This window comes from Chelonoidis abingdonii, chromosome 1, assembly GCF_003597395.2.
Source record: "Chelonoidis abingdonii isolate Lonesome George chromosome 1, CheloAbing_2.0, whole genome shotgun sequence".
Taxonomy (NCBI): Eukaryota; Metazoa; Chordata; order Testudines; family Testudinidae; genus Chelonoidis; species Chelonoidis abingdonii.
This window is the reverse complement of record NC_133769.1, coordinates 309763762-309791693: the sequence shown is the minus strand read 5'-3', so window position 1 is coordinate 309791693 and position 27932 is coordinate 309763762. Positions and strand designations below refer to the sequence as shown.

Here is a 27932-nt window from a genome sequence, read left to right as displayed (position 1 = left end):
TATAAAAAAAATGAAATAAAACAGTTGAGTTTCTCAGCACTCCACTCAACAATTCATCTTCCCAACCTCAACTTCACCTTCTTTCCTGCACCTACAGTCAAGCTTTTATCTCCATCCTGAACAACCAATAAGCACATTTCAATTTTCACTGTCTTTAACGGTGATCAGTTCATGTTTCAATGACTAATATAGTGTTTCTAATTAAAATACAATTTTGATAGAAAATGGAAATGATTTTTTTTTACCCTCAAAAACATCAGAAGAGAGTGCATCTGAGGAGTTCAGTAAATTAATCTTTGCGTAACACAAAACAGTGATTTGGAGTTAAAGAAATCATTCTTTGTGTTTTCCGAAAGTGGCCCATGTCAGAATGCATGTGTGTGAAATTCTCAAGGACTCTGGTTGTTTAGCTGGCGGATCCCAGAGAAACATGAGGAGAACAGAAAAATTTTAAAGGGAAGTTTTTAAAAATTTCTTCTGCAAGCTATTATGTACTTTTCTAAAATTATAATTACATGGCAAATTCAATTACCATCTGAAGAGTTATTGTGCCAAATTTAGAGACTAAATTTATCTGTGAAAAAGAGGGATTTTAGCCCTGCTTCAAGTAGAAATCTCAGTGAAACCATAACTATAGAATACCTACTATTGGCCCTGTTATACTACGTACCATCAGAATCTATGCTGTTGAGTGCAGTTGGAGGTATGATGGATACCTTACATTGTCCAAGCGGACATTTTCGAGGATACAGATCTTTACAGGCAGTGTGAACCTGAGGAAAAATAAGTTAAATGAATAATTGTTTCCTAACATTTAATCTGATTTTATGGTAAAATTGCAATAGATACAGCAGCTAGATATTATTCAGAGATGAGGTAATATATAACAGACTATATTGCAGTATATTCAAACATATACAAACATTAAACCATAGATTGTTTATCTATTTCTAAACAAAATATTCTGAACATGATCCTTAAAAATTCTGCAGATTTTCCACTTCTAGAAAAAGCACTGAATTATAGGACGCTAACAAGAGATAAAGGCATCAAGGGAAGAAATGCAATTATATATTGATGAGAAGACAGTGATGGAATGATGGAGAATTTAAATCTATACCATATGAAGAATAGTACAGAAGATAGGAACAAGGGTAACAAAGTCTCAGCAGTTATATATTTCAGAATAGATTAGGACAATTAGATTTAAATTTATTAGAAAATACTAGGAAGCAAAAATGAAAGCCATACGTATAATTATAAGGGGCACAGAGTATGCCACCAACTATTCAAGCAGATGATCTGCTCAAAACACAAGAGGCCTCTACTACAGGATGAAGTATGAAGGGCCTGATCCAAAGCCCACTGAGGTAAAAGCAAAAAGTCTCCCCTTGATTTCAGTGAACTTTGGACCATGGCCTCAGAGAGTTAGGAGAAATGCAAAGGATAAATGGTACATAACAAGGACTATTAAACAAATACCTGTATTTGTGGACCCATTAAAAACAACAGACAAGTGGGACAGACATTCTAGATTATGAATGTTTCAGATCTGTCCAACTCACTCTCTATGAGCTGCCTAGTCCCCTTCCCTTCCAAAAGGTTAAGTAATGAAAAATAAGAATAATGGGTAGATAAGCATCCTGGCAGAATCCAAGACATTTTTACAAATCATATGGTACCTACCATAGCTTTACACCAAAGGCACTTCCAATCTTGGAGGCGTAAAACGCTGCCACAGGTCTTGTCGCAGACAGCACATTTGGCACTGACAGGCAAATTACCCTCCAACCATTGGTGAGGCATAGCTATCTGTGAGTAAGTTGTTATACAGTTAAATGCCATGGCACGGAAACTTGCCATTAAAACTACAAAAAGATCAGTAATTCAGTGTCATTCTGAAACTTTCCTCTGATTTTCTCTTTGCACCAATATCTAGATATGTAAATTTCTATATGCGTGCATATTTTTGGCAATCCTAGCACTAATCTTCTAGATAAGAGTTTCATGCCAGTGGCTGTAAAATTAACTCATCTGCTTTGACACAACTCAGACAAAAAGTGTGGTTATATTTTCTACTTTTAATTTTAACTCTTACATGTATCAGTAGAACTACTATGTTAATGAATTCCAAACAGATCTTCTGGGGAACTGGTGTCAGTTACAAGCAGACAAAGCATGCCGAGAAAACAGCAAGACTAACACCTTCTTCGCTCAAGTTTGAGGTAGGAGAGAAAGCACAGCATTTCTCAAACCTCAGAGGATCCATCCGTACTTCTGCCAGAATTCTGTAACATGGAATTCTTCCTTCTAGAGCCCACTGATGATAAATGTCTCCTGAAGAACCCCTGAATTAATATAGTATCTACAGCAATACAGCCAACTACCATTAACTTTAATGGGTTATACGACAACACTTCTATACTGGCCAATTAAATAAAATAAAATACCCACCAAACAATTAACTGTTGTGAAGTATTGAAAGCCTGAATAATACTTACACCATCTTCATCCTCAATGATATCTTTCCCAATGGAGGCTAACGTAGTCCACTTGCAATTATTTGTTGCCCTGACCGCACACCTTTTATGTGCTTTAAATTTACACACTAGAAGAAAGACACAAATGTACTTTATATTAGCTACTCCCTGATTTATAAGAGCACAGGCAGTATCAGTAGTTTCTTTGCAAACAAATATAACTATCAAATACTTTGGCCCAACTTTCGTCCAAGATTAAAAGTGCTAAGATCTGGCACAAAAGGTCACTCTGGAGTCTGGACCATACATTTATTTATATTTTTAATACCACTGATCCATTGTCAGATTTTAAAAAAATGAACATGGTCTTTGCTCCTGCCTTGGCAGGGACTGGGAGAACAGAAAGGCGTATGGTCCACCCACAGTGAAGGGCAGAAGAAGAGAAGGAGCATCCCAGTTGCTCTCTAGCAATCCGCATGGCTATTCAAAAGAACCATTCATGGGTTCCAGCAGTATCTATGTCTATCCCTCCTCAGCCAGAGGAATAGGGCCAGATTCTCAAAAATGCTCAGCACCCACATTGGTGCCAGATTTCCAAAAGTGCTCAGCTCTCCTTGAGGCACAGAAATAAGGGATGGATTTTCAAAGTGCTCGGTACTCTGCATTTTCCACTGGAACTGCCTGGGAGTACCCCCTGCGCTCAGCTCACTTGAAAATCCACCACTTAATCTGTTACCTGAATGGGAGCTTGTGACGGAGTGGGGGGGGAGGGGGTTCTTGGGTTTTCGTGTTTTCCAGTGGGTTGCATGCAGAGGGAGTGGGACTCAGTGTCCCTGGGTGTTACTGGTTTAATGAGGAGAGGGGAGAGGGAGTTTGTTGTTACAGAGAACCTGAGAGGGAACTTGGGACCCCAGCCAATGGCCTGGAGGATGGATACCCCAGTGACTGGTGACCTGATGACCCAGAGACGCAGCTCAGGAGTTGCAACCAGTTCTGGCCAGTGGGAGGACAATGGGCTGCAAAGAGAGGAACCCAGAGACCTAACCCAGCCGGTTCCAGCCAGAGGGGCCAGAGGAGAGTTGAGAGGAGATGAGGCCCAGGAGACCCTGTTTACCTGGAGAGAAAACAATGGACAGAGGCAGGGCTTGGGGCTGGTGTTATCAGATGCCCATCTGGGAAGCAGGGGGGTGCTGGGCTGGAGAGGGGAGCAGGCAGGGCCTGCCTGGGTGCAGGGAGACTGGGATGTGCTGTGCTGAGGGAGGCCAGGCCTGAGGCTGGACAGTTTCCTGTGCTGTGCTCACCTCTCAATAAACCCTCCTGTTTTATGCTGGCTGAGAGTCATTCCGGTCTAGGGAACAGGGTTGCATCATCCCCTTCGGGGGTGGAGGCTCCAGGAGTCCACAGCGAGTGGACTCCCTGAGGGGCGCCCAGGGTGAGAAACAGGTGTGCTACGACTCAGAGAGGTGCAGATCCAGGAGGTGGAGGGGCCTAACCCCGAGAGAGAGTGGACCCCCAAGAAGGGCTGCCTCACTGAAGGGGCACTCCCCACGGACTGCACAGGGCCAAGAGTGGACACGACCTGTGAGTCCGTGACAGACCAATATAGCCTTGACAGTGGGTGCTGAATGCTTTTGAAAATCTGGTCCATGATTATGGTGTCATGAGAACAAGAGCAGCACTAGACACAATGATTCACACTTTTGTCATCTGCAGGCTGGTCTACTGCAAAACCACTAGGCGTCCTTGTGGCACCTTAGAGACTAACAAATTTATTTGGGCATAAGCTTTCGTGGGCTGGAACCCACTTCATCAGATGCATGGAGTGGAAAACACAGTAGCAGGAATATATACACAGTACATAAAAAGTCGGGAGTTGCCTTACCAAGGGGGGAGTCAATCTAATGAGTCAATTCAATTAACAGTAGAATACCAAGGGAGGAAAAATCACTTTTTTAGTGGTAATGAGGGTTCCCTTGGTATTCTACTGTTTTTCCTCCCTTGGTATTCTACTGCTAATTGAATTGTTGGACTGACTCCCCACTTGGTAAGGCAACTCCCATCTTCTCACGCAGGGCCAGTTCTTCTGTTTTTGCTGCCCCAAGCAGCGCACCGAATTGCCGCCGCGGACAGCGGGGGAAATCCATGTGCTGTTAGGGTGGCATGCACATTGCTGCAGTGGTGGCAATTCGGCGGCAGCTTCTGTCTTCAACCGGAAGACAGAAGCTGCACCGCCACGGATAGCTGAACATAGAAGCTACCGTCGAATTGCCGCCACCGCAGAAACGCGGCACACGGATTGCCCCCGCCGTCCGCGGTGGCAATTCGGCCGCTGCTTGGGGGAAAACACACACAGACTGCCGCCCCTTGCAGATTGCTGCCCCAAGCACCTGCTTAGGATGCTGGTGCCTGGAGCCGGCCCTGTTTTCATGTACTATGTCGGGGTCGGCAACCTTTCAGAAGCAGTGTGCCGAGTCTTCATTTATTCACTCTAATTTAAGGTTTCGCATGCCAGTAATACATTTTAACATTTTTAGAAGGTCTCCTTCTAAAAGTCTATAATATATAACTAAACTATTGTTGTATGTAAAGTAAATAAGGTTTTTAAAACGTTTAAGAAACTTCATTTAAAATTAAATTAAAATGCCCAGCTCCCGGACCGGCAGCCAGGACCCAGGCAGTGTGAGTGCCACTGAAAATCAGCTCACGCGCAGTTGTGCTACCTGAGAAGCAGACCAGAAATGAAACTGACTCAGTCACAATCTGGAGTCTACTTGACTCTTGCTCCAGGGGAAGCAAGCTGTGCTACTTTTCGACCTAGCAGCTTACTTCCCCCTGTACATCAGCTCAGCTGTGATTTTGAGCACATGGTTGGGGGTGAGGGGCTGCAGAACCAAGGCTTCCCACTTCACCAACCTCGCCTGTCCTCCTATGCAAGAGTAGGGTGAGTAGATGTTCCGATTTTACAGGGACAGTCCCAGTTTTGGGGAGGGTTTCTTAAAGAGGCACCTATGGCCTAAAGACAGTCACATCTATAAACCCACCCACCACCAGAAAACAATGCCTGTCACCCTGTATGTTAAACACTGTCAGAAATAAGGGTGATTGGTGGAATAGAACAAATGAATAATAGGGAAGAAGTCTTGCAATTTGTGAGTTTTTACAAATAGAAGTTTTTGTAAATTATGAACTTGTTCATAGTGTCCCTTTTAGCAATGCCACCATTTAAAGATAAGATTTATAAAGAAAAGTGGAATTCAACCGTAACTAACACAGAGCTTTGCAAATGTTACATTTTAAGTGCTCCTATCTCAAATGATACTGGGGCTAATTAATAAATGAGTTCTGTAGCACCCAGTTCTGTAGCATCCAGTTATATTTCTGGATGTCAGCTGACAATTTGCTGATAAAGCTTAAAAAAAAAGGAAAAGAAAAATGCAGCCAGTCAGAAACCAGGTTATTCATAAATATACAGTATATTATTAAAAAGTGTAAATTGCTTGGTAAAGTTCTCTGATTAACTGTAATATATAACATTTTTCCTTGAAAAGCAATTAAGTAGACCATGTAACTAGTTGGCATTGTCACAGTTTCACCAACATCTGTTGCCAGACACAATAATTAAAATTTATAGCAATTATTAGGTATGATAGAAATAAAGTTAATGAAATGGAACACTGTCATGGGACCTCTTGCTTTGAAAACAAACATCTTTGTTATAACATGGTTTTGCATAAGATATATCATTTTCTTGACTGATTTATTAATTATACTGCATTGAAAAAATCTGCATGTCCTGCCGAGCCTCTCTCTGTCGTTTTACAAAGTTTCTTTTTGGTAGTTTTCAAAGAACAGCTGCTTACTTGGAACGTTTTTCCTGACTTCAAAAGCTAAAGCCAAACTTTTGAAACTGACAAGGAGATCGCTGTTCTGGTACCCATAGTTTATGTTGTCAAGAAACAAACAGTTGTCCCATGAGAGTCCACAGAAGCTGTTATTTTGTTTCCAAGAATACTGGGATTAAAAATCCACACTGAAAAGAAATTCAAACACTGACGTGAAAACAACACAATTCAAAGCACTCGAATTGCAGCCTGTATTAGATAAACCTGTTTAGGAAAATAACTTGGAGATCCCTTGTTAGTTTCCTCATTGTCATGTAAATTTAGTCAGCTAATAATAAAATATTTATACACTACACACACACAAACTATGTTAAAAACATTTAAGATTGAATGGTCAGGCACTCAAGTGTTAGGAAATGCCACAATTAAGGCTGTCTATGCAACCTTAATTCGAGTCCCCTGTGCATATGCATTATGATAAAGTCTTTAACTATAAAATCACATACTATTTTTCCCCACAGGACCCTAGTCTCATTCAGTGCACAGGATGGACAGTGCACAAACAACAAGCAGCTATTCAGCGTTATCTTTTATCCTCAATGTTCAATGTGTGGCCTTAGCCCTATTTAATTCATATTATTCAAACCCTGCTCTGAATACACAATTATTAATTTCCTCATGAGCTCTTCTATGGCACTCATTGCTATAGAATTTGAGTGCTCTAGAAACTTATCTTCACATCACAACAATCCTGTGAGATGAGCAGGTGGCATTACCCTCATTTTACAGATGAAGAACTGAGGTACACAGAGAATAGGTCAAAAGCAACCACTAATTTTGGATGCCTAAACAGAGATGCTTAGGACCTGATTTTTCAGTGCACTTAGCAGCATATAGTACTATATATGTTCAAAGCTCAGCTCCCATTGACTTCAGCTGAGGTTGTGAGTACTCAGTACTTCCATAAATCAGACCCCAGGGTCTCATGTTGTATGCCCAGAAAATGAGGAACACACAATTAATGACCACCAAGAAAAGTTTGGTTTAAGTGACTTGCTTATAACATCACACAGAAATTCTGTGGCAGAGGTAGAGATAGAATTCAGACCTCCAGCGCTGCATTCAATTAAAGATCTTTTCTCTTCATACAATCCACTGCCTCATTCACTTCCAATTTCTACAAGAAATGAGGCAAAGGTCCTACCACTCAGCCTCCTACACAACACAAGAGAAAGTTACTCACCTTGCAGTAACTGAGGTTCTTCGAGATGTGTGTCCCTGTGGGTGCTCCACTCTAGGAGACGGTGCGTCCCGGCGCTGTCGATCGGAGATTTTCGGTAGCAGTGCCTGGTTGGGGCGCATGCAACCCAGATGGTATCTCCCATCTAGTTGGAATCTTCCTGAGTGTGTGCGCCCCACACCCCCCTCAGTTTCTTCTCTACCGTGGAGCATCATACTAGTACTCCAAAGTAGAGAGGAGGAGGGTGGGGAGTGGAGCACCCACAGGGACACATATCTCGAAGAACCTCAGTCACTGCAAGGTGAGTAACTTTCTCTTCTTCTTTGAGTGCTGTTCCTGTGGGTGCTCCACTCTAGGTGAATGTGTAGCAGTACCCACTAAGGTTGGTGGGACTTTGGAGATGCGGCAGGGGGTACTGAAGATAGTACTGTATGGCCTACTATTGCATCTGCCGTGGTATCTTGCGTGAGAGCATAGTATTTTGCAAACGTGTGTTCAGATGACCATGTAGTCGCTCTACAGATATCAGAAATGGGAACGTTGTGTAAGAAGGCAATGGAAGCCGACATGGCTCTAGTGGAATGAGTTCTAATGTTATCGGGCGGTTGAAGATTCTTTGCACGGTAACAGGATCTGATGCAGTCAGAGATCCACTTGGATAGACGTTGTTTAGAGATAGCCGTGCCCTTTGATCTTTCAGCAATGGAAACGAAGAGTCACAATCAGAATCGATTTTCAAAGCTTAAGGGAGGGAATTTGGGTTTTTCTTGGTCTTGGTCTTTGTCTGTTCTGTGCTCTCTCAGCTATGAGAGGGTCTATTTCCAGTCCTTCTAATCTTCTGTTTCCCAGTTGTAAGTACAAAATTAGCAAAAGTATAGTCTTTTAAGTTTTGCTGTATTGCATCTGTGTATCTGGCTGGTGGAGTCTTATGTGTATTGGCTATAAGTACTTTTAAATGTATTGTTTTGGGTAAGGCTGTTTATCCCTTTTCTATGTTTTATCATTTCTATAAGTTGAAAGCCCTGTATCTAACCATCTAGATTACAGAGAACTGTTTTCTATTCTTCTTTCTTTTTTTATTAAAAGTTTTGCTTTTAAGAGCCTTTGTTTTTCTCTAGTTACCCACCAGGAAATTGGTGAGAGAAAGGAAAGACAGGGGGGAGGGGGAAACTGCTCTCTGTGTTTAACTCTCCTAGTGTCCAGGGCGGGAAGAAGCTACAGGGGAAGAGAGAGAGAATCTTTTCTGTTTCCTTGTCTTTGGGGTTGTCTCTTTGTGAAGAGGAGGAGACATGTTCTTGGTATTGTGATGTAAAGAGGTTGCATCAGTAACTCTCAGGTTAGCCCAGAGAGGAAATTCTGGGTGGGAGAGAGGTGGGGGAATGTTTATGTCCTTGTGTGGTAGAGACTCAGAGCGCTGAGTCTTGGGATCCCCAGGAAGTTTTGGGGAGACAGAGTGAGCCAAGACACTGGAAGGCTTGGCTGGTAGGCAGAGAGATCAATCTAAGCTGGTAATTAACTTAGAGGGGTCATGCTAGCTTCTCAGGTTATGAACGCCTAAGGTTCAAATCGGAGTAGAAGAGCTATGATAGCCCTAAGCGAAACTTCCATCTTGTCCCCCTCCTCCCCCCCCCAAATCATATACATTATACACAATACACGGTCACAGAGTAACATGTTATAATTTAGAATTATGTTTCCGCACTTTAAGTGAGCAAATTAGAAACAAGTTCCTCCAAGTCAATGCGTGACAATGTCATGTCTAGTGAGGTAGATAGCCCAACAAGTCTTTGTTGCAACATTGATGTTCCGCATGTATGTTTTAATCAACTTGAGCTTCGAGACACTTTGCTACACTGGCCACAGAAACTGGGAGAGATAGGAGGAGCAAAGAGCAATAGCTGTTGTTAGGGACACTATCTGTCAGCGGGGTCAGGGCTGTGGAGGATGGGGTCACGGGGTTTCCAGCCCAAGGGACTGGGCTCGGAGCGGGGTCAGGGCTGTGGGGGGGATGGGGTGAGGGGTTCCAGCTCAGAGGGACTGGGCTCGGAGCTGGGGTCAGGGCTGTGGGGGGATGGGTTGAGGGGGTTTCCAGCTCAGAGGGACTGGGCTCGGAGTGTGGGGTCAGGGCTGCGAGGGGATGGGGTGAGGGGTTTCAGCTCAGAGGACTGGGCTCAGAGCGGGCCTGGTCAGGGCTGTGGGGGGGATGGGTGAGGGGTTTCCAGCTCAGAGGGACTCGGGCTCGGAGCTGGGTGTCAGGGCTGTGGGGAGGGGGTGACGGCGGTTTCCAGCTCAAGAGGACCTGGGCTCAGACTGGGGGTCTTCGGGCTGTGGGGGGATGGGTGAGGGGTTTCCAGCTCAGAGGGACTGGGCTCGGAGCTGGGTCAGGCTGTGGCGGCAGGGGGAGCGATTTCCAGCCAGAGGGACTGCGCGAGCTGGAGGTCAGGCTGTTGGAGAGATGGGTTAGGGGATTGCATGGGGCAATGAGCAGCCAGCTCTGCAGCTGCTGTTCTCTCCAGCCATCCAGGCACAAGGGACAGGAGCAGGGACCAGCAAGGACCAAGGGGGCGGAGCACAGGCACTTGAGGCCAAGCGTGGAGAAGCACTTACTACTGCCTGCGCATGAGCATCGGGGCCTCTTTCTTCCTCTGCTCCACCAGACCACCGCGGAGCTCTTCTTCTCCGTGCCCATCGCTGGGGCTGACATGGAGGCTGAGCCAGGGGGCAGCCCCCGTTTCCTCAGAAGCCCTGGTGTCGACCGCCCTCGGAGGGCTCCTGCCACGTGCCCTAAGCAGAGCTGCGCAGCTCTGCCAGCCGTCGGCGCCCTCGCCAGCAACGAGAAAAATGGCATAGGCGGAGCCCTGCTCTGGGAGGGAGAGGATTCTGACCTCTGCCTGCAGCCCAGGGATTCCCCTGGGTCACGCGCGCCGCGGGCAGCCCGAACCCTGGGCTACCGGCGCGGCGCCCTGACCAGGGGCCCTGGGCTGCCGGCTGCCACGGCGCACACTGACCCGGGGGGCCCCTGGTTGTTGGCTGCTGTGGCGGCGCGCTGACCGGGGGGCCCCTGGGCTGCCGCGTGCTGTGCGGTGCCACGAGCGGGGGGCCTGCGGCTGCCGGCTGCTGCGGCGGTGCCCTGACCCAGGGGGCCCGCGCTGCGCTGCCGTGGCTGCGCGGAGGCACCTGACCCAGGGGGGCCTGGCTGCCGGCTGGCGCACGGACCCAGAGGGGGCCCTGGGCTGCCAGCTACTGTGGTGGCGTGCGCTGACGGGGGGGGGGGCCTGGGCTGCAGCTGCTTGTGGGCGTGCGCTGACCCGGGGGAGGGAGGGCCTGGGCTGCCAGCCTGTGGCGTGTCGGCTGACCGGGGGCCCCTGGCTGCCTGCTGGCATGGCGGCGCCCTGACCCAGAGGGGGCCCTGGACGCCGGCTGGTGCCTGACCCAGGGGACGGCCCTGGGACGCCGCTGCCACGGCGGCGCCCTGACCAGGGCCTGGCTGCCGGGCTGCCGCGCGCGGCGCCCCTACCGGGCGCAGGGGGCCCTGGGCTGCTGCCGGCTGCCGGCGGCGGCGCGCCTGACCCAGGGGGGCCTGCTGGGCTGCCGGCTGCGCGGCGGCGCCGACCCAGGGGACACCCTGGGCTGCTGACTGCCGCTACCGCGGCGGCAGCTCAGACTCCCTCTCTGTCCCAGCGCAGAGCGGGCTGCTCACCATTAAAAAAAATTTGGGGGTGCTGCTTTTTTGGCGCCCCCAAATCTTGGCGCCCTAGGCAACAGCCTAGTCTGCCTAAATGGTTGCACGACCTGCTTCTGCGTACGCTATCTACAGTTATCAGAATCATCCACATAAGTATGTGATGTCAGCAAGTCAAGATTGTGCATCCCAGCTAGTGTCAATAACATCCTGATTCCTATTGCATTTCGCACAGACATTAGTAATACAGATAAATTCATGATGTGCCTTGCTAAGAATTCTGTGCAGAATAGAATTAAGTTTAAATTCTCATTCCCATCCTCCTTCAACTTTTTTTTCCTTCAAAGTTGTGAAGTCTGCCTTATTTAGGAGGTGGGGTAAGTGGAGAGACAGTTTTCAGACAAGAACCATAATACCCACAAAACCCTAAGACGCTCCTTACCCACTCCACTATAAGTTTAGTATTTATTGGTGCATCTCTACTCCTGTCCATATCACTTTCTAAGAAATATGCTCTATGTATAATTCCAAGATAGAAATAATAGAGTAAACTCAGCTCAGAAGTTTAGTTCTGAATAAATATATAGAGAGTCAATAAATTTTCATAACAGAGCTAACATTGACAATGTCAAGTCAGACATATCTGGTAATTAAAGACTTCAGTGTAAATGAGACACTTTCAGCCTTATTTCTTACACACACAGGTTAATTAAAAGAACATTTGTAAGGCACGTCTAGACTACCCGCCGTATCGGCGATTAAAAATCGATTCGTTGGGATCGATATATCGCGTCTAGATGAGACACGATATATATCGATTCCCGCAGCACGCTTATAGATTCGGAACTCCACCAGCCAACTCTAACGGCGAGAGTCGAACGAGAGGGGAGCCGCGGACATCGATCCGGCGCGTGAGGACGGTGAGTAATGACGATTAGATATTCGACTTCAGCTACGTTATTCACGGTAGCTGAAGTGTGTATCTAAGATCGATTTCCCCCTGTAGTGTAGACCAGCCTAAGATTGCAAGTCACACAATGAAAAGTTAGGAAATGCTGGAATTAAGGTAATCTGTGCATCCTAATTCGTCCCCTAGTGGTACCTGTGCATTATGAGACTGTCTTCAGTTAGATAATCACATATTTTTTCCACAGGACCCTGCCTCATCAGATGAACAAGATGGACTGCTCTGAGGACGAATCATGATCTTCTTCGAGTGCTGTCCCTGTGGGTGCTCCACTCTAGGTGACGGTGCATCCCGGCGCTGTCGATCGGAGATTTTCGGTAGCAGTGCCTGGTAGGGCGCACGCACGCCAGATGGTATCTCTCGTCTAGGTTGGAATCTTCTGAGTGCGTGCGCCCAACCCCCCCTTCCTTCTCAACCGTCCTCAGCTGAGAGACGGGACTCGGGGCAGTGCTACCGTCTTTCCTGGTCTCTATAGGAAACAGAAAAAAAACTTAGAGATAAATTAAATTACTTCCCAATGTCCCTTCCTTTAGATAGTTACATTGTTAGTTATTTAGTTAAAAAAAAAAAAAAACACCTCAGGCTTGTCTCCGTTGAGACACTCTCCGCGGCACTCTCTAACTCACAATGCCAGGACCATTTGCAGGTGTTGCTGAGGCATTTGAAGAGGCTGAAGCAGCTGTCTTTCCTGCTGTCAGCACAGGGGTAGGGATCTCGCCGGAGACCCTCTACCCTTGTTAGCGTCTCGTTTGAGAGCTGCTTTAGCTTCTTGCCTCCGCTCCAGGGAGGTGAAGCAATACGCCCCCCCGGTTCAGATTTGGCTGGGGAGCGTGTGGGAGCGGGTTCTACCTTTCCCGTCTCCGACGGCGGTTGCAGGGATTTCTCCATCAAATGATCTTGAGGCGCAGATCCCTGTCACGTCGAGCTCTTGATTTAAGGCTCGCACAGTGAAGGCACTTCGCTGGGATGTAGGTGTCGCCTAGGCACTTCACACACTGAGAGTGGCCATCTGAGCAGGGCATGGGTCCTGACAAGAGATGCACTTTTTGAACGACCTAGTCCTGGCATGTGAGTTAGAGAGTGGCCGAGAGAGTGTCTCAACGGAGACAAGCCTGAGGTGTTTTTTTTTTTTTTAACTAAATAACTAACAATGTAACATACAAAGGAAGGAAACAATTGGGAAGTAATTAATAATTATCTCTAAGTTTTTTGTACTGTTTCCTATAGAGACCAGGAAGAGAAGGTGGCACTGCCCCGAGTCCCGTCTTGCAGCCGACGCTTTGAGAAGGAACTGAGGGGGTGTGGGCGCACGCACTCAGGAAGATTCCAACTAGACGAGAGATACCGTCTGGGTGCGTGCGCCTACCAGGCACTGCTACCGAAAATCTCCGACGAAGCGCCGGGATGCACCGTCACCTAGAGTGGAGCACCCACAGGACAGCACTCGAAGAAGAATCATGATTCGTCCTCAGAGCAGGTCCATCAATGTTCACTGAAGAGCAGGGTCCTGTGGAAAAAATATGTGATTATCTAACTGAAGACAGCTCATAATGCCACAGGTACCTACGGGACGAATTAAGGTGCACAGATACCTTAATTCCAGCATTCTCCTAACTTTTCATTGTGTGACTTGCAATCTTAGGCTGGTCTACACTACAGGGGAAATCGATCTAGATACACACTCAGCTACGTGAATAACGTAGCTGAAGTCGAATATCTAAGATCGGATATCTCACCCGTCCTCACCGCGCGGATCGATGCCCGCGCTCCCCCTGTCGATTCGGAACTCCGTTGGCTTGGTGGAGTTCCGAATCGATATACGCGTTGCTCGGGAATCGATATATCGTTCTCATCTAGACGCGATATATCGATCCCAAGCAATCGATTTTAATCGCCGATACGCGGGTAGTCTAGACGTAGCCTTACAATGTTCTTTAAGTAACTTGTGTGTGTAAAAATAAGGCTGAAAGTGTCTCATTTACACTGAAGTCTTTACTTACCAGATATGTCTGACTTGAATTGGTAATGTTAGCTCTGTTATGAAAAATTTATGACTCTCTATAAGTATTTTATTCAGACTAAACTCGTGAGCTGAGTTTACTCTATTATTCTATTCGAATATACATAGAGCAATATTTCTTAGAAAGTGATATGGAAGGAGTAAGATGCACCAATAAATACTAACTTATAGTGGAGGTGGCTAAGGAGCGTCTTAGGGTTTTGTGGTTATTATGGTTCTTGTCTGAAAACTGTCTCCACTTACCCACCTCCTAAATAAGGCAACTTCACAACTTTGAAGAAAAAAGTTGTTGAAAGAGGATGGAATGAGAATTTAAACTTAATCTATTCTGCACAGATCTAAAGCAAGGCACATCAATAATTTATCTGAGTACTAATGTCTGTGCAGAAATGCAATAGGAATCAGGATGTTATTGACACTAGCTGATGCAATCTTGACTTGCTGACATCACATACTTAGTGGGATGATCTGATAACTGTAGATAGCGTACGCAGAAGCAGGTCGGTGCAACCATTTAGCAGACTAGGCTGTTGCCTAGGGCGCCAAGATTTGGGGGCGCCAAAAAAGCAGCACCCCCAAATTTTTTTTTAAATGGTTTGAGCAAGCCGCTGCTGCTGGGACGGAGAGGAGTCTGAGCATGCCGCGGTCAGCGGCAGCCGAGGCAGCCGCAGCGGCCCCTGGTCAGGGCGCCGCGCGGGCGAGCCGGCAGCCCAGGGCCCCCCTGGTCAGGCGCCGCCGGAGCGGCAGCCGCAGCCAGGCCCCCTGGGCAGGGCCGCCCAGCGGCAGCCGCAGCCCAGGCCCCCCTGTCAGGGCGCCGCCGTGCAGCGCGCGTCCCAGGGCGTCCCCTGGGTCAGGCACCAGCGGCGTCCAGGGCCCCCTCTGGGTCAGGGCGCCGCCAATGCCAGCAGCAGCCCAGGGCCCCCCGGTCAGCGCACCCGCCACAGAGCGCAGCCAGGCCCTCCCTCCCCCCCGGTCAGCACGGCCCCACAAGCCAGCTGCAGCCCAGGCCCCCCCCCCCCCCGGTCAGCGCACGCCACAAGTAGCTGGCAGCCCAGGCCCCCCCCCTGGTCAGTCGCCAGCCGGCAGCCCAAGGCCCCCCTGGGTCAGGTGCCTCCCGCGCCAGCCGGCAGCGCAGGGGCCCTCGCTGGTCAGGGCACCGCCGCAGCAGCCCGGCAGCCAGCCCCCCTGGGTCAGGGCACCGCCACAGCAGCCGCAGCCCAAGGGGCCCCCCGGGTCAGCGCGCCGCCACAGCAGCCAACAACCCAGGGGCCCCCGGGTCAGGTGCGCCGTGGCAGCGGCACCCAGCGGCCCTCTGGTCAGGGCGCCGCCGCGTAGCCCAAGGTTCGGGCTGCCCGGCGGCCGCGTGACCCAGGGGAATCCCTGGGCTGCAGGCAGAGCTCAAAATCCCTCTCCCTCCCAGAGCAGGGCTCCGCCTATCATTTTTCTCGTTGCTGGCAGGGCGCCGACGGCTGGGCAGGAGCTCGCGCAGCTCTGCTAGGGCACGTGCAGGAGCTCCGAGGGCGTGCGACACCAGGGCTTCTGAGAAACCGGGTGCCCCCTGGCTCAGCCTCCATGTCAGCCCCAGCGATGGGCACGGAGAGAAAAGAGCCTCAGCGGTGGTTGGTGGAGCAAGGAAGAAAGAGGCCCCGATGCTCATGCGCAGGCAAGTAGTAAGTGCTTCTTCTCCACAGCTTGGCCTCAAGTGCCTGTGCTCCTGCCCCTTGGTCCTTGCTGGTCCCTGCCTCTGCTCCGCTTTGTGCCTGGATGCTGGAGAGAACGCAGCCTGCAGAGCTGAGCTGCCTCAGTGCCCCATGTCAATCCCCTAACCCCATCTCTCCAACAGCCCTCGACCTCCAGCTCCGAGCCCAGTCCTCTGAGCTGGAAACCGCTCACCCCATCCCACCACAGCCCTGACCACCAGCCCGAGCCCAGTCCTCTGAGCTGGAACCCACCTCAACCCCTACCCCCCACAGCCCGACCCCCAGCTCTGAGCCCAGTCCTCTAGCTGAAACCGCTACTCCCATCCTCTCCGCACGAGCCCCTGACCCCAGCAGCCGAGCCCTAGTCCCTCTGAGGCCTGTAAGACCCCTCACCCCAGCCCCCCACAGCCCTGACCCCAGCTCTGACCCAGTCCTCTGAGCTGGAAACCGCCTCACCCCATTCCCCCTCGCACCCTGACCCCAACTCCGAGCCCATCCCTCGAGCTGGAACCCCCTCACAACCCATCCCCCCCACAGCCCTGACCCCACAGCTCCGAGCCCAGTCCCTCTGAGCTGGAAACCCCTCAACCCCATCCCCCACCACCCCGACCCCCAGCTCCGAGCCCAGTCCCTCTGAGCTGGAACCCCGTGACCCCACTCACCTCCCACAGCCCTGACCCCCAGCTGACAGATAGTGTCCCTAAAAACAGCTATTGCTCTTTGCATCCTCTTGACTCTCCCAGTTCTGTGGCCAGTGTAAGCAAAGATTCTCGAAGCTCAAGTTGATAAAAACATACATGCGAACTACAATGTGCAACAAAGACTGTTTGGCTATCTACCTTGTCACTAGAACATGACATTGCTCACAGCATTGACTTGGAGGAACTTGTTTCTAAATTTGCTCAACTTAAATGCGGAAACATAATTCTAATTATAACAGTTACTCTGTGACCGTGGTATTGTGTATAATGTATATGATTGGTGGGGGGGAGGGAGGGAGCAAGATGGAAGTTTCGCTTAGGGCTATCATAGCTTCCTACTCCGATTTGAACCTTGCGTTCATAACCTGAGAAGCTAGCATGAACCCCTCTAAAGCTTAATTACCAGCTTAGATTGATCTCGCTGCCACCAGCCAAGAACTTCTCATGTTCTGGCTCACTCTGGTCTCCCCAAACTCCGGGGATCCCAAGACGTCAAGGCTTGAGTCTTACCACAAAGGGAAATAAACATTCCCCCCACCTCTCTCACCACCCGAAATTCTCTCTGGGCTAACTGAGAGTTACTGATGCAACCTTCTTACATCACAATACCAAGAAGCATGTCTCCTCCTCCACAAAGAGACAACCCCAAAGACAAGGAAACAGAAAAGATTCTCTCTTCCCCCTGTAGCTTCTTCCGCCCGGAACACTAGGAGAGTTAAACACAGAGAGCAGTTTCCCCCTCCCCCCTGTCTTTCCTTTCTCTCACCAATTCCTGGGGGTAACTAGAGAAAAAACAACAGGTCTTAAAAGCAAACTTTTAATAAAAAAGAAAGAAAAGATAGAAAACAGTTTCCTGTAATCTAGATGGTTAGATACAGGGCTTCAACTTATAGAAATGAATAAACAATAGAAAAGGGATAAACAGCCTTACCCAAAACAATACAATTTAAAAGTACTTATAGCCAAATACACATAAAGACTCCACCAGCCAGATACACAGAGCAAAATACAGCAAAACAATTAAAAAGACTATACTTTGCTAACTTTGTACACAACGGGAAACAGAAGATTAGAAGGAGCTGGAAATGAGACCCTCTATAGCGACGAGAGAGCACAGAAACAGACAAAGACCCAAGACCAAAAAAATGACCCACAAGAATCCTCCCCCTTAGAGAGGCGTTTGACAAATCCGATGTCCTGATTGGTGATTGGTCCTCTTGTCAGGTGTTTGGTTCCCTTTGTTAACCCTTTACAGGTAAAAGAAACATTAACCCTTAGCTATCTATTTATGACAAGGGCACAATATATCCTTGCACCGCCCTGCGTAGAAGAGATAAAAAGGAAAGAAAAACTAGAGGAATAGCACTGTATTGCCAAAATAATTATGAGCTACAATTAAACAAAGAAGAAAAACACCTCTGGACATCTGCTTCAGACCAGTAGGACTCGAGGGAACGAAATATTACTGGGCCATTTCTCAAAAGTTTTTAAGCTGCAAGATATTAACTGAGAGAATTTTGTTTACCTACAAGGTAACAAATACAGCTAACCAGGAATCAAACAATACAATCAATCTAAGAGCTAGTCTACACTGGCAGCACTTTAACATGCCTCGTGTGGTCACAGCGCAGCACTCTAAAAAAACACACCTCAATGAGGGGCGTAGTTCCCAGCGCTGGGGCACTGTTTACACTGGCGCTTTACGGTGCTGCAACATGCTGCGCTCACAGAAGACAATTCATGTGCCAGAAACCAGAAACACCAACAAGAAGGAAGACATCCTGGATCTCCTGATAAGGAGAAAATCACTGAGTACATGTGAATAACAGGGAAGCATGGAACCAGTGACCATGCCCTAATTGAATTTAGCATAGAAATAAATGGATCCACAGAAGACAGAAGTACATGGGTGTCAAATTTCAGGCATGACCGTTTTAGCAAATTAAAAAAAACATGCAATTAAGATGTAATGGGAAGAAGTGGCATTGAAGATTTCTGGGTTACTCCTAGAGTGACCAGAGAGCACGTATAAAAAAAATCAGGATTGGGGTGGGGGGTAATAGGTGCCTATATGAGTAAAAGCCCCTATAAAATCGGGACATTTGGTCACCCTAGTTACTCCTAAAAGACGCCATACCCACTACATTACCTCCGATAAAAAGACTGTAGAGTACAAGAAATGGCCAACATGGTATTACAAAGGTCAGCTCAAGCAATATCAATTTTTTAAAAATGTTCTGGAAACAAACAAGGGAGACAACAAAGCAAGGACCGAGTCATGAAAGACTTATAAAGAGAGTACAGGCAGGCAAACAACCAAAATGAGTTTGTTAGCCAAATAAATTAAAGGGGATTAACTACAGCTTTTACAATATCAGGGGGTCAAATCCTAGAAAGTGAGTTAATCCATAGATAAATTAGGAAGATTAAATTAATGACTAGTAGAGATACTCCTTTTATGAAATTTGCCTTCACTAAGATTATATATATATATGAATGATTAGAAAGGAATGAAGACTCTTTAAATATAAATTAAGAACATGTGAAGCTGGTGAAGGAATATTTGAATATATACACATAAACCAATGCATTCTAGAATCCAAAGGACATTAGGAAACAAATTACTCTGCCACTAAGAATTAGATCTAAAAATCAAGGAGAAATTGAGACGTAACCAAAAACTAAAACAAAATAAAAGTAATTTTAATGTTCAAAAAAGGGAAAAAAGAGCGACGCACGCAATTACATTGATGTAAAGGTAACAGTCAGTCCTAGCTAACTAATAGAACATTAAGAAGCAAGAAACAAAGATACTTAGCTAGTGGACAATGGACTACAAGCATTGAAATCACAGAATCATAGAGCGTAGGAGAAATATACGAGGTTACAAAAAATAATTCTTGCTAGAAAAAACTTAGCTCTTAAAGGGAACCACAGTAAATGCAATATATTTGAATTCTGATTAAGCACTAGATACTGCGTCCCCTAAAATCATACTTCAAAAACTTCCTGAATTACTGAAAACTATTTGCAAACTATTTGAGGGAAATTAAATGGGAAATGATAAATAGCAGTGACAGTGGATGTCAGCTACACCGTCACTAACTTCTGTGATATATGTAACCCTCAAGGAGACTACCTAGATTCCAGGGGCTCTATGTGCTGGTGGCTTCCCAAGCTGTGCTGGTGACCCTGCCAGGAAGGAGCAAGGGGAGTGGAGGCACTGGCAAATAAATTCATATGGGAAGAAAAATAAGTTGCACCCTACTGAGTGGGTGGCGGGAATCAGAAGAATCCAGGCCTGTCCATCAAAACCCGTAAGGAGATTGGCACTAAAGGAGGTAACCAGGTGGATGTGGGAGGTGCTACACTGGAGGTACTGTTGGGATGCCATCTTTTAAACTCAGACCGTAAATTTACTCTTGCTGATTTCTCAGAGAAATTGAGTAAATTCTCAGTATGGATTACCAGAAGAGGCTTGTAACTTGGTGTGAGCTGGAGGGAGCCGACCCTGAACACCACTTCATACTCACTAATGTACCCAAGTTAGACAAACTGAAGATGAGACTGAACCCTGCAAGCAGGCCTGGAGCTCACCAGCCCCTTTCCCCCAGTCAGTTCTATCCTCTCCCTGACTGGCCCAAACTGCTCCAAAAGTGGCTTCTCCCCTCTCCTGAGCTCCCATGGAAGGGCACCTCACTCCCTATTGGTTGCCGAGCAGACTCTGAGTCTGCCCTTGGCTCCCCTTTCCTACCAGTGACAGTGTGCCTCTCCCTGAGCTATCAGCACACAGAGCCCCAGTAATCTAGGTAATCTCCTTGGGGTTTACATGTATATTCATATCAATGTTCCTGAACAGTTTCACCCTGCTGTATGCCTTCAGATGGTGAACACTAAAGGACAGGGACCTGACACTGGCTTTAGCACAGTTTACCGGCTATACACCATTGAGTACAGATACTTCATAGTACAGATAACAGGAACAGAATTCTACAGGTAGTTAGGTAACATACAACTTAAAATCTATTTCTGAATAATAGCGTATTTACACTATTATACAGCAGCAAGAGTTTGCTGGGCAGTTAACTATTTTGTAATTAAAGGTCTAACGATTATTATCAAGAATATTAAGAACATATTTTTCTTCCCAGTGAAAAAGCAATACCAAAGCTTGTGTGTAAATGGCATATAGATTCCATAAGGACATATTTGACACTTAATTTACTGCCACATTCCAGGAAACAAGGTAGACATATCACTGCTTTTCACAGAAATTACAGTGAAAAACCAAAAAATGATAAAATAAAACTGAATATTTTCAAGGTTATTATAGAAATGTGCCTGTGCTAGATAATTCCTGCACTCTAACATTGAACCTTTAGCCCCATCCCAGCTTTTATTGATGGTGGATATTAGCTCTAATTATCAAATTATGAAAAACATATAAATGATTTTTTATCCATTATGTGACCAGTGAAGAAGTGTATTTTACCCTCCCTGCCTGCACTACAATATCAGTCAGCAGAAAGAGAGTAGCAAATCAAACAAAAACTGGGGAGAAATAAGATCATGGACCCAACTAAGGAGTTAACTGTTGTTCCAGATTTTTGCCAATGAGAGATTAACAATATTTCTATTTTTCCCTTTTTTCTTTCAAAGGAATGCTATATCGACTCTGAGAACGGAGGAAAGAAAATGTTGCACTTTTGTTCCACATCATTTTTGAAGTGCAAATCAAAGTACCGGTAATCTCATCTTCTCTCAAAAACCTTACACTCAGGCAAGCAGATACGAGGGAAGTGGGGGAGGGGGAAGGTATTTGTAGCAGGAGGAGCCTTTTATATTGAGATGAACTAGAAAATAATGTTCAGAGAGTGAATAATGTGTGTCATACTGTTAGCATTTATTCTGACCAACAGAAATGCTCCTTTCTATAGCAATGAGTAGGTTTCTTCTTACTCCATTGCATTTTCAGTACTATTACCTGCCTATAGACTTTTAATTTTTTATTAGCTTATTGGACGTTGTAAGGAAAAATATGTTGACTTTACCTTCACAAGACAGGCCATGAGAAGTAACTCCAGAGAGGCTCTCTCTGCACACATTACAGAAGGTAGGTCGGGCATGGGAGCAGGCGTACCAGTTATGCATCCCTGAGAAATGTTCCACATTAAACTGTGCAGTCTAGTAAAGGAGAAGTTAAGACAAATTTGCAAGTACAGAACACAGCGATAGAAACTGAAAGTACTTAGGATTCCATATTTATGCTGGAAAATTCAATATGGAGAAGAAATACATTGAAAGGAGACTAACTATCTCAAAACCTCAGAACAAGAGCATAGTAGCATGAATTGTATTAGTAAAATAAAAGTTTAACAAAAACTGCATTTTAATCTTACAGGTTTTTCACACTCCACAAGACTGTATGTCTTGGGTTCTGTGTACTGTAGATCTTGGTATATTAAATCAGTATTTATCCTGAAAGAAGAACAACATGCACTGAAAGGGATATTATCTTACCTCATAATGTTCTCTAGACTGTACAGACTTCAGTGAGCTGATCCAGTCCTCCATCTCTTTTCTGTTCTCAGCACACAATATTAGCCTCCGGAACGGAGTGATTATCTGAAAGAGACCTCTCAATTTAATGATTCTGAATTTTATAGATAGGGGAGATCATTACCGAATGTAACATCTGACAAGCCAATGTTTCTTCTCTCCGATGATGCAAGTGAAATGCACACCCTAAATCTATATGATAATCAAAACCTTGAATATCAGTGAGTTGTGTGTTGTTGTTTTTTAATCACTGTCTTAAAATGGTAAAGTGAACTTTTCTTAGTTTAAATTCCCAGGATTTATATTGGGCTTTCATATGGGCTTTTAAAAAAAATATTAATTATGTCTCTTTTTCAGCTCTTTATCCAGATGTAAAGGTAAAACTCCCTGCAAAGCTCTAAAATGGCTAAGAAATCTTTCCATAAATTATTTTAAACAGATGTCAGCTCTGTTTCATAACAACATTATAGCAACTGCAAAATCTATAATTACTGTAGACAAAGACAAATCATACTGATAAACAAAAGCTGGAGATTCATAAACATTCTGCGCATTTCTCATTCCTACATTGGTGATGACATTGTATTTACATAATTGTTGTAATCAAATATAAAAAAACTTGATTTATGAGTTAATATAGGAATACACCTACACAAGCTGTATAATCAAAAGACAGAGCAAAAAACAAAACAGCTCAAACCCTGTGCCATGGTGCCTATGCAGTGTTTCATTGCACTCTTGGAACAGGTTGATATTGTGCGGGGTTCAATAGTCTGGATTTAGATGTTAGATACTGTATTCATCTTGAAATCTGAAGACTGCTGAATCTTGGAGATTCAGAGTAAAGGTGTTTTTTTCTTCCCTCACTAGTAGATAAACAATTAAAAATCACAGTAAGGCACCAAAAACTATCAGCTAACTCCCACAGAAATTATTTTGAGCACCGCACTAAAATAGATATTGTAGTTGCTTTGAGAACAATGAAGGAATCTAAAATAAAAATCTAAGTAATCAAAAGGAAGAGTCATTTCCTTCTTCTGCAAAAATTAAAAACTAAAACCTTGTTCAGTCTGAATATGTATTTCATTGTCCATACTGCCTACATTTGGAAATTATCTAAGTAAAGTAACAGCATAAACCACAGGAAAACTGTTAATTTTCTCTCATGGTTTTATAAGGTTCTTGTAACATTTACAATACATACATTATTAGTAAGTAATTATTTACAACTGTTTTTACTCACTCGGTGACCATGAGATAGCCTCTGCTCCTGGTTTGTGCTATGCAGTTTTTCATTAAACTGAACTGCACTTTAATATATCTGACAAGCAACCTAACTGAAATACAGCAGACTACAAGTCACATGGAAGGGCAGCACAAACCTTTGAGGTTTTTTTTTTTTTAATGTACAAGCTGCACATGAAACTGGAGGACTCCACTCTGTTTTCTATTTCCTTCAGTCTTCTCCACCCTTTTTTTTTTTATAAAACTTACTAACATCTGTCCACCTCTCTTCCTGAATAACAGTTAATGCAAAGAGCAATGCTTCTCTCATCAGTTAGGAGCCAAATGGATGCTTTATTACTTCAAAATGTTTTTCTGACAGCTCATCAAGTGAAGCACAAAGAAGCCATTAAACCATAATATAACTCTGGTTCCAATAACAAGCACCAGGCTTCATCGAACTCATAGATATTATTTGTACAAATACTTCCCCCAGTCTTTATTTCCCAATATACTGTATGATACCATAATAAAGATACTCATTTATAGCTTTAAAGTAAGGACAAGGCTGCCTTAGTCACACAGCTAGGTCAGAGCATTTCATGTCAATTCCTTCCTTCTGACTACCAACAGACAGTGTAGTGAAACACATTTAATCCAAAAATACATTTAACTACCTTTGCTCCTTAAAGTTCTTCTGGAAAGACTCTTGATAATTTTTCCAAAAAAATACAGATCAAATACATATATCATGGATCTCTAATCTTTAGTAATATCATTCATACAGAATCCCTTATGTGAAAGAGTCAAACAGTCTCTTTGCCAAATAACTCATGTATAACCATATCAGATATTCCTATAGCAATACCATTTTTATTTAATATTTGTTCATATAAGTTACAGCAGGCGGTAGCAGAGGCATTAAGTTATACAATTGATGGCTACATATGAATGTTAGATAAATTATTATTAGAGCTATTAAAATAAACACACTGGAAAGTTGGAAGAGCCCCACATATTTGTAGATACAGGACGTAAAAGGCTATGAAGACTAATCTACTTATATTCTTTCTGCTTCACGCACTTCCAACAACAAGCTTCAAGGAACAGCCAGTCTGGTTATTGTAAGGGAGCCAGACATACAAAACAAAAAGACAACCTGATGTTATATGAAATAAAAATACCTATGCTGGAATAACATTAAGTTTCTGACCTCCAACCAAGAGAAGCAATGAAGCTATGAATTCAGGTTCTTTCTATCCTTAAGGGGTTTCCTGAGTTGAGAATGATCTTATGTACCATACAATATCCCATCCTTCTCTTCTCCATTTACACTGAAGGCTATGGGTGCCAACTTCCACTGTTCCCAGTGAGTGCTCGACCCCACCCCTGCCCCTGCACTGCCCCCATTTCACCCCTTCACCATAGTCCCCACCCCTGCCCCGCCTCCTCCCCTGAGCGGGCCCCATCCCTGCTTCTCCCCCCTCCTTCCTGGAAAGTCTTAAGCACCACCAAACAGCTGTTTGGCGGAGGGAAGCGCTGGGAAGTAGGCGGAGGAGTAGGGACACGACGCGCTCGGGGGGGTGGGGGAGGTGAAGTGGGGGGAGGGGAGATTGGCTGCTGGTTGATGCAGAGCATGCACTAATTTTTCCCCGGGGGTGCTCCAGCCCCAGAGCACCCACGGAGTCTGTGCCTATGCGGAAGACCCCTCTATATGGGAATATTCACAAAACGTAAGCTGGATCAACTACATTTGACTGAATTTAAAGTGCATTAAACTTCTGTGTGGATGATTTAATTCAGAAATAAAGTGCTCCTAGTTCACTTTAAAGCGAACTAGAGCTATTTTACTTCTGTATGAGACCATCTACACAGCTGTTAAATGTGGTTTAACATAAAGGACTCTAAATTCACACCTCTAGTGAATTTGGCTTAATCTTCCTGAATGTCCCATGTAGGCATGTCATGAGTAATGTCACATGGTCCCATGGCTAAATAGGTAAATTTAGCGTACAGTGCTTACACTTAAAAAAGTCTCTTACTTTGTGAGTGTGCACACTGTAAGTGTCTGCGGGTTTCTAATTCAAAGTAAGCAACTTAAGAATTTATTGAAATATACAGGGTTAAAATGTATCCCAGCACAGATGACCCACCCATGGCTCTCCATACCTCCTAAACTCTTAAACAAAAGGCTTAAGTGGGGCTTAAATAGTGTGTTAATACTTTGCTAGATTTCATTACTCTGATGTAACTTTTACCCATAGTATAAAAACCCTTTTCCTATCTTTTTGGGAACCATAAAAATCAAGAATGCCCCATTTTAGTCTTGTTAGGACATGATTCATTCACTACAAATATCACAGGTTTCCATGAAGCACCACAAAATTCACACAAAAACAAGTTCAGTAAAATATTAGGGCTATCCAATCAGGCCTAAATAGTTTGAAATAGGCAGAAGAAACCTCCTACAAGATCCTCCCAACTACATCTGCTATCCACTAACATATATATAATGTATACAAACAAATAGATTATCTCATCAGTGGCTTTTTTCCAATGGTATTACATTCCAATATCATATTTAGTTTCCTTTCTATTGTTACTTAATTCTTACTCCACAGATGGGCACCCCTACCCAATTCGTATTTGTATGTTTTTTCTCTTCTCCCTGGAATTGGAAGAGAAAAGGTACCAAAAATGGAAACAAAAATTATTAGGGATATGGAACAACCTCCATAGAAGGAGAGAGAGACTCATAGACTTTAAAGCCGAAAGGAGCCATCATGATCATCTAGCCTGACTCGCACATTGCTGACCACAGAACCTTGCCCACCCACTCCTATAATAGACCCATAATCTCTGGCTGTATTACTGAAGTCCTCAAATCATGACTTAAAGACTCCAGGTTACAGAAATTCCAACATTTATGCTAGTTTAAAACAGGAAGTGACCCATGCACCACACGGCAGAGGAAGGCAAAAGCCCCCAGGACCTCTGCCTATCAGAGCTGGGGGCAAATCCCTTCCCGACTCTAAATATGGTGATCAGTTGGACACTGAGCATGTCAGCAAGACCAACCAGCCAGACACATGGGAAAGAATTCTCTGTAGTAATTCAGAGCCCACCCCATCTAGTGTCCCATCTCCAGCAACTGGGGATATTTGCTTCTAGCAGTCACAGGCAGGCCACACACCACTGTAGTCTCATCGTACCATCCCCTCCATAAACTTACCAAACTCAGTCTTGAAGCTAGTTAGGTTTTTTGCCCTCACTGCTTCCCTTAGACAGCTATTCCAGAACTTCACTCCTCTGATGATTAGAACCTTTGTCTAATTTCAAGCCTTAAATTATTGATGGCCAGTTTGTATCCCTTTATTCATGTGTCAGCATTGGCACTCAACTTAAATAACTCCTCTCTCTCCCTGGTTTTTATCCCTTTGATCTATTTACAGAAAGGAATCATATATCCCCTCAGCCTTCACTTGGTTAGGCGAAACAAGTCAAGCTCTGAGTCTCTTCTCCATTGCTCTGACCATTCTTGTACCCCTTCTCTGCACCCGTTCCAGTTTGAATTCATCTTTCTTAGACATTAGTCTTTTTCATGGCCCCATCACATTGGCTGGAAAAAGGGTAAACAGGTGGCAAAATTTGCAGATGATACAAAACTACTCAAGATAGTTAAGTCCCAAGCAGACTGCGAAGAGCTACAAAAGGGTCTCTCAAAACTGGGTGACTGGACAACAAAATAGCAGATGAAATTCAATATTGATAAATGCAAAGTAATGCACATTGGAAAATATAATTCCACCTATACATATAAAATGATGAGGTCTAAATTACCTATTACCACTCAAGAAAGAGTTCTTGGATTCATTGTGGATAGTTCTCTGAAAACATCCACTTAATATTGAGCGGCAGCCAAAAAAAGCAAACAGAATGTTGGGAATTATTAAGAAAGGGATAGGTAATAAGACAGAAAATATCATATTGCCTCTATATAAATCCCTGATACGCCCATATCTTGAATACTGCATGCAGATGTGATTGCCGCTTCTCAAAAAAGATATATTGAACTTGGAAAAGGTTCAGAAAAGGGCAACAAAAATTATTAGGGGTATGGAACAGCTTCCTTATGAGGAGCGATTAATAAGACTGGGACTTTTCAGCTTGGAAAAGAGATGACTAAGGGGGGATATGATTGAGGTCTATAAAATCAAGACTGGTGTGGAATAAAAAAATAAGGAAATGTTATTTACTGCTTCTCATAACACAAGGACTAGGGGTCACCAAATGAAATTAATAGGCAGCAGGTTAAAAACAAAAGGAAGTATTTATTCACACATTGCACAGTCTGTGGAACTCTTTGCCAGAGGACGTTGTGAAGTCCAAGACTATAACAGGGTTCAAAAAAGAGCTAGATAAATTCATGGAGGATAGGTCCATCAATGGCTATTAGCCAGGATGGGCAGGGATGGTGTCTCTAGCATCTGTTTGCCAGAAGCTGGGAATGAGTAACA

At 45.0% G+C, this 27932-nt stretch overlaps 1 protein-coding gene across 1 annotated transcript in view; it reads right to left on the bottom strand.

Annotated features, from left to right (window-relative positions):
* The window catches only part of DGKH (diacylglycerol kinase eta), a 276676-nt gene that overhangs the window by 78408 nt on the left and 170336 nt on the right, over nucleotides 1-27932 (bottom strand). The window contains 5 exon segments of the mRNA XM_075061569.1: nucleotides 671-773; nucleotides 1687-1812; nucleotides 2502-2608; nucleotides 21684-21816; nucleotides 22153-22257. Of these exon segments, the coding sequence (XP_074917670.1) occupies nucleotides 671-773; nucleotides 1687-1812; nucleotides 2502-2608; nucleotides 21684-21816; nucleotides 22153-22257 (574 nt within the window).